Source organism: Humulus lupulus, chromosome 2 (genome assembly GCF_963169125.1).
Source record: "Humulus lupulus chromosome 2, drHumLupu1.1, whole genome shotgun sequence".
Classification (NCBI taxonomy): Eukaryota; Viridiplantae; Streptophyta; class Magnoliopsida; order Rosales; family Cannabaceae; genus Humulus; species Humulus lupulus.
In genome coordinates this window covers 194,381,448-194,388,868 of record NC_084794.1, presented here as the reverse complement: position 1 = coordinate 194,388,868, position 7,421 = coordinate 194,381,448, and the positions used below count along the sequence as shown (strand labels likewise).

General features: G+C 33.9%; 1 protein-coding gene across 4 annotated transcripts; it reads right to left on the bottom strand.

The window, feature by feature from the left end:
- Window positions 1-2,931: 2,931 nt before the first annotated feature.
- Window positions 2,932-7,064, bottom strand: LOC133818838 (uncharacterized). Of its 4 annotated transcripts, XM_062251932.1 has the most exons (5): window positions 6,910-7,061; window positions 6,090-6,184; window positions 5,805-5,833; window positions 4,413-4,666; window positions 2,932-4,059 (listed from the first exon to the last, which is right to left on the bottom strand). In XM_062251932.1, the coding sequence occupies exons 4-5, from the start codon at window positions 4,609-4,611 to the stop codon at window positions 3,254-3,256; spliced, it is 1,005 nt and encodes a 334-aa protein (XP_062107916.1). In that variant the 5' UTR covers window positions 4,612-4,666; window positions 5,805-5,833; window positions 6,090-6,184; window positions 6,910-7,061; the 3' UTR covers window positions 2,932-3,253. The 4 variants fall into 4 exon arrangements, with proteins under 4 accessions (XP_062107916.1, XP_062107914.1, XP_062107915.1 ...); XM_062251930.1 differs by lacking the exon at window positions 5,805-5,833 and having other exon boundaries at window positions 6,832-7,064; XM_062251931.1 differs by lacking the exon at window positions 5,805-5,833.
- Window positions 7,065-7,421: the final 357 nt, after the last annotated feature.

Genomic DNA, 7,421 nt, shown 5'->3' with positions numbered 1-7,421 from the left:
CTCACGGGTGCTACGTGGTGCAAGTAAAGGCAAGGGCAAAGTGGACCAGTCCTGAGACGGAGAGCTTTGAGGCTGAATGTACATAGTCAGCTGATCGGCCACCACGACCGAGGAGTAGTACCGGACGGGAAAAGCCTAATGTTTGTTTTGCCTTAGAGTGGCTAGTAACTGTATTTTAATTCTGAAATTTTGTAAACTGTCTTTTAACGTTACTACTTTTGGGATCCCATGTAAAAATGTTAGATTATAGCTAAATGAAACTTTTGTGACCAAAATCTTTTAGCCATAGTTCAACTGTAGTTTCAGTAACACGTTTCTATCTAAACGACTTGATTAGCAAGTCTTGCACTTTATATAAACACACAGTGTAACGGTCTTGGCTATCCAGAGTGTTACAAGCAGGGACTTGGGGGGCAAATGTGTACCCTAATTTCAAGACGAGTCTTTCACTCAGCTCGGGTACAGCTGGCAAATAAATACATGGAAGAAATAGCCAAGGAATCCATATATTATCCATGTGGACAACACAGTTTTCACGATGGTTATACAAGCTAGGAATGCATAAGTTGCAAAGCACGAGCTTATGATATTCATACGGCACGACCTCCACAGTACGAGCTCGGAGACATATCCAGTTCATGGTAACTCAAGCATATGGAGAATCTGCGGATCCCCAAAGAACCATGTATTATATACGATCATTTATCATCAGTCTGTAATATTTAATGTCTTAGATATTAGGAGACCATTTATTTCATGATCAGATCATATCCTAGCATAAATGAGAATATTTCATATTAAATGTAATAAATATGTAAATCCGTGATTGACTCACGCGATTACCCAAACCTGTCCAAGGAATTTCTTTATAAATTCTGAAAATATTGGACAGGAAGAGTGACGATTATTCTATAATGTTGAAACTCTGCTAAAATAGAGAGAGAGAAAACATTATTAATATAGGCTCGTGGACTAGGTGGATTTTAACCACTGAACCACGTAAAAAGATGTGTTCTTGAGAGTTAATTTCTTATTTCGGTTTATTATCAAGCACTAATTCAACCTTGTTATTTTCTTAATTCACTGTTGGCGAAAAACCGCGTCAACATATTGCTCAACTAAAAAGATGGTACATTAAAGGAGATAGAACCAAACACATTTCACTGAAGTTATTTTTCACACATGATCTTCAAAAGAGTGGCGATATTGATGTTCATCAAATTCGATCAAGTGACAATCTTGCAGACTTATTTACAAAGTCATTACTAACATCAACGTTCGAGAAGATGGTACATAAGATCGGAATGCGCCGATTAAAGGATCTTCAAGAGCGTCAAAATGAGGGAGAGTAAATACACACTGCATTCTTTTTCCCTTGGCCGAGTTTTTGCCCACTGGGTTTTTCTGGCAAGGATTTTAATGAGACAGTTTTCATAGACATCAAAGAGGGAGTATTATAAATATTATGTGTATGGATGTCCATAATAATGGAGAATCACTAGGTTACCCAAAGTTAAATATCAACATTAGTTCTTAAATGTATTCAAGGTAGTACTTGATTTTCTTAGGGCATATTTATCTGTATAAATAGGGTCCATCCCCTATTGAAATAACACACAAAATTTCACTCTTCCTTACATTACTCTTTGTCTATCTTTTTCTATATTTTAGTTTATATTATTCTCAGTAATTTTATAACAAATTTAGTTTCATTTTTAATTTTTTTTATCTCTCTTTTATAGGGAATTCGTTGTACAATCACTTATCTTTTTTATCTTAAAAAATTATATAATAATTATAGGGAAAATCTGTTGTAGGGGCTACAAAAAGAGCCACACCGGTGGGACTCAATTTTCGGCGTAATTTTTTTTATGACCGTGTATATTATAGTTATTTAGAACATCATGCAAACTTTCAGAAAATTTTGAATAATTTACAATGTCGAAAACTAGGTTCAAAATGGGTTGTTGCATGCGTGACTAATTTTTTTATGCTCATGGAAAACAACATATTTGAACCTAATTTTCGGCACTGTAAATTTTTTTGAATTTTCTGAAAATTTGCAGGATGTTCTAAATAACTACAATATAAACGGTCATAAAAAAAATCACGCTAAAAACCATTCACGAGTAGGGAACACAAAATTATAACATAATATATGCACACGTTTCTATTTATCTATTATCTTGAAATATTAACTATTGGATTAAGATCAATGATTCATATTTATAGTTGTTAATTAATATTTCTAAAAATAAATTTTAATTTTTTCAAATTTTTGGAAGGATTACCTGATGAAAAACGTGTATTTATTATGAAAATATAATATTATAAACTTTTCATTTTTCAAATGCATGTCAATTTCTAAATATAACTTCTGTTTCTCATTGGTTGAAAACACCATTAATTATGGCAAAAAAAACCTAAATTCGAAATTAATGTAAAAAAAAAATATTTACCTATTGGTGACTTGCTATACCAAGTCATTATGTTGCCATATCATCATAATTGTTAGAACCCATCTATGGGTAGTAACTATTGAGAAGTTTTCCATATATATATATATATATATATCATTTTGTCATTGTTTAGCTTTTACCACAAATATCGTTCTTATTCATTGATTATTTGCTTTTATATTCTCAATATACTCAAATCCTAACCATTGTTTTAAGGGCAGCTTCTACATAAGTAAGCAGGAACGCACATACTCGCCTACCCAATATTTGAGCTAACCTCAAGTTACGCATCAAAAACCATTATGAATTAGCTGTTATACTTTGTTCTGTTTTTTTCCTTTCCTAATTAATAAAACATAGGCTCAAAATCTGGTAAGTCACTGGCATCCAATAGGAATTAAGGAAAGATCAATATAACATTTGAGAATGACAAATGAAAAGTATTGCTAGTGGTGATAATAGCATAACTAAGTGGTGGCACAAGAAGCAAATAGATCAAAGCATGAAAGTTCTAACTCAACTTGACCTTCTGGGGTGAAAAATAAAATGATAGGCCTGCTATAGGAGAGTCCAGTACTATAATTATTAACATAAGTATTGCAAGTTGCAACATCCAACTTTTTTCCTTTTCTACATCCAAGTTGTAGATGCAGAACTTGACAAAAAAAATGTTGTGGATGGTTTTAGACACTTGGACAAGCTTTTGCCTAACTTATTGTAAAACAAGTAAGAATCAATTAAAGGGACAATGCTACAAGGAGCAACAAAGAACACCAACCTTCAAAAATCTAGCTTCATCTACTAGCATCTTCCTCTTCATCAACTGGAGTATAGCATTCTGGCTGATGCTCCAAGTTGCTCAACCTGTAGTTCAAAAGTAATTCTTCGTTGCAGATAGCTCTTGTAGACACCACGACTAAAGTCTTCAAAAGAGGCACCTCAGATCCAGTTTTTTTAAAGCTCCCATATTTGAACCAAGAACTGCCAAACCCCTTCAATTTCGTGTCTTCTAAATTCTCAAATACAACATTCGGAATATAAACTCGCATGTCCTTTTCGGTCAATGGAAAGTCATAAGGGCAAATCATAACGTTTGGGGCAACACCCTTGGCAGGATGGTTGGCATAATGAGCAAAAGCTAATGGATTTCTTCGCTCTATAACATCACCACCATAATTGACTTGTTTGTTTTTGAAAGGCACATTTACGATTTTCTGCAACTGACCTGCACCTTTCTCATCACCCTGCATATTGAGACTGACTTTTGGAACAGTCAAGGCATCCCACACCTCACGGATTTCATCTCCCAAACCCCAAGGTTGAGCATTGATCACAGTCCCATCATACCTTGTGATCAAATACGGGTTCGTTGCATCAACTGTTGGGTATCCAGGAATGTAGCGATAATAAGCAGGGGAGTAGATTACACCAGGGTAGATGGCAACCACAGCACCAACTTCAACTTCACCATTTAAGTATAAACCTTGCCCTGCTTCCTTGTGAGGTATTTGAGAGGGTTTGATCTCCAGTGTGTAGCCCATAATATCTTTGAGTTTCTGAGAAACTTCAGCTCGTCTTAATGGCGTAGTTTCAGGTACATCTGCACTGAAAAATTATTCTCAAATATCATTCCAACATTCTCTTAAATACCTAGAAAGAGCACCATGTTTGTGTGATGATTAATTCATTGAGAATCCTCTTACAAAAATCTCAACTAACAATGTCCAGAAATTCCTGGAACAAAGAAATATGATGCATGGTACTAACAACAGGTTTTATTTTACTCCACGAATCTATTAGTACATTGAAACTTTATACCTTCTATTAATTATAGACCAGAGATACATACGGAAAGTACGAATGAATAACCATATGAAATGTGCATGACTACTTTGTTGAAACATCAGATGACATCAATGTCATATAATAGGGATGTTGAAAATATAAACTCACCCTGATGATTATTGGTAGCAAAACAAAGACCATTTTTGTGAGAAGCAAAATTTGACTCATGAGGTGATTCATTTGACTCATTTCTCAACTCTATATTGAAAAGAATTTCATCCATAGACATGCAGAAGCTTTTAATTTGAGAATGGACATTTTCTTGGACTAGCTTCTCTTGATCATGAAAAAGGGCTTTACTAGCCATGTCTATGATCTCCTCTACATCGGCCTCTTCAGCATTCTTTCCCAAACGATTGTAACTGAATAAACAAAAAATTAAGAAAAAAAAGTTTTCTGGTAAGCAAAAGATTTAAGAAAACCTAAGGAAAAGGCAGTGAGTTCAAAACAAATGAGATTATGGCTTCAAATTCATGGGGACAGAATTCAGTTCCCCATCAACATCCACTCAAAAGTCTATTTGGTTACCTTATCATATCACCATTTCAACATAAGCCAGAGTACCATTTCTTATATTTTATTTCTGGTAATGTGAGTGTCACAAGCAGAAAATAATAGAATAAATTCAAATAATTCATCTTTTCATCCAGATTTAAAGAAAAGTCACAAGACTTTAATACTCATGTACATGTGACCTTCGTCTCTTTTTCAATATATATATATATATATATATTTGTAGTGCTTGTCTTCATCTTTAATCAACGCTCTACAACCTTATGTGAAAAATCTGCAACATCCTGTAGTTTTTTTATCTTTTTAATTAGGATCTTCAGCTTACCCTACAATATTTGGGGACCAGGAAACTATAGCAATTCTTATGTAGGTACCCAAGATGGACTCGAACCTTAGACTTTGTGGAAGTAAAGCACATGCCTTAAGAGGGTAATTTGAAAATTTTCAGAATAGAGAGTTCCACATGCCTAATGGAACCTCAGTATGGCTTTTCTGGCAGATATTGGTTATCCTTGTCATCAGCTTTTATACTATGCCTTATCTTTTCGTTCTTTTTTTCATTGGTTTATGAAGGGGGTAATTTGAACATTTTCAGAACAGAATTAAAAGTAGTATTTAAGCAAAACAGATGGGAAGAAAATGGTATGACATTAGTTCACCGTTCAAGTTCTCTCTTATATTCTCAGGCACTTTGTACCATTAGAGAAAGAGAAAATATAAGTGTCATTTTTGGGATCTTCCATCCCCCAATTCATCATACCCCATGTTTGACATAGACTATTTCTAAGCGTCCGGTGTAAAATCTTCCTTTCAGTGACTTTCCCAATGGCTAAAAGTCTTGTATTTTTTGACAACCCCTTCATTTGGGGTCAGATTGAGAACCAGCTCATCATCAATATTCTCACTGAGTTCTCAAATTTTCTCGTTGGAAGCATCCATCACTTCAATGCACCAGAAAAAGACTCACAACAGAGTAGAGAAACACACCTAGTCAAAGAAGAGACTGCTAGGAAGACCTAAAAGACACCACAACAGAAGGAGAGTGTAGTTAGGGGCGTAGAAGCCTCTCGCTGTAGAATTAGATTGATTTTCACAAACAAACGTCCAAAAGAATGGAAAACTCAACCTTCTGATAATTTGACAATCCAAGTCTTATGCTAGATAGTATATAGTTGCTAGCAAACTATGATTTCTTATAGAGTAGATGCATAACTAATCTTCACTAATGAAAAAAAGGATAAACATCAAAAAAGTAAAGTGTGAGAAATTAACCTGGTGTAAAGGAACAGTCGATTTATGTCTGAATCATATTGCAGCTTCCTTGGATCCCTAGCAAATGTTGGATTTTTTGCAAGAATTTTCACAAACTGAAAATTAACAGTTTGAACTTGAATTATCAACCATGAAAAGAATGCAATTGATTTATGTACATGTGCAACCGTGGACCCAGAAAAAGTATCATTGTTGGATTTTGTACTTCCAGTTTTCCCAAAAATTTAAACCTTTCGGTAACAATATAAATCAACATCGAATGCTGCTAACACTGGTCTCTAAATACAGAACCATTCAGCACCCAATGATAATTGTAATGGTAAGTTTTTATGACTACAATTTATTTTCCAATTTCCACATATATGCATTGTAACCAACTTACTTAACAATGAGCTTTCAACATTAACCACAAACCCAAATAAGTATCTTTCTTTAAATTCAATTTTCAGTAATATATTGCAAGCCCATGAACGCATTTTGTTTTATAACTCTGTGGAAAATGTAGATAAAGCCAAGCCAAGCATCCAAAACCATACAAAATAACTTCTTTCATATAAATTTCTAACTAACCAATCACGAAAAACACAGAGAAACAATTTCAAATTAACAATAATAAAAACCTTGAGAAAACTACAACCCAGTTCAACTAACTTATAAAGCGACCCGAACCCTCCAAAGAAGGGAAGATGTGAAAATAAAAATTTGTCTACTTCGACAAAATCAGAGAAAAAGGAAAAGATACCTCTTGAAATTTTCGAAAGAGAAAAGCCATAAAGACACTGAGTAGGGCTTTTCAAAAGATGGAGTCACATTCACTTACTGTAATGTTCCTACAAACTTGCAAATGAGACGACCATGGAAGAAAATAAGAGCGAGCACTGTCTGTCTGTTAGTGGGAGAGACAGTCGATAGGGAAAGCCAAAATATTATGCACCCTCACCTCATGCCCCGAGCACTCCCAATGGGTGTTGTAACTAAGACACTCTCAATTTACACACTATCTCCACAATGATAATCATTTTTAATTAATCTCAATCTGACAATTATAATTGATGATCTCCCCACTTAAAATTATCAATGTTAAAATTTAACACACAAGTATGTGCAATTTTAGTGTGTCTACCATTACTCGTAAATAAAATTTTAAAAGTTTGAAGAAAAATGTTTTTGACTGTTCGATTTGGATGAACTAAAACAATACTCTACTTTACCTCAACACATTTTACCTCTAGTTTAAACAATTTATATATTTTTTTATTCCTTAAATTTTGTTTCTTTCTCTAAATCAATTATTATATTTTATATTATTTTAATTAATAAAAATATAATATA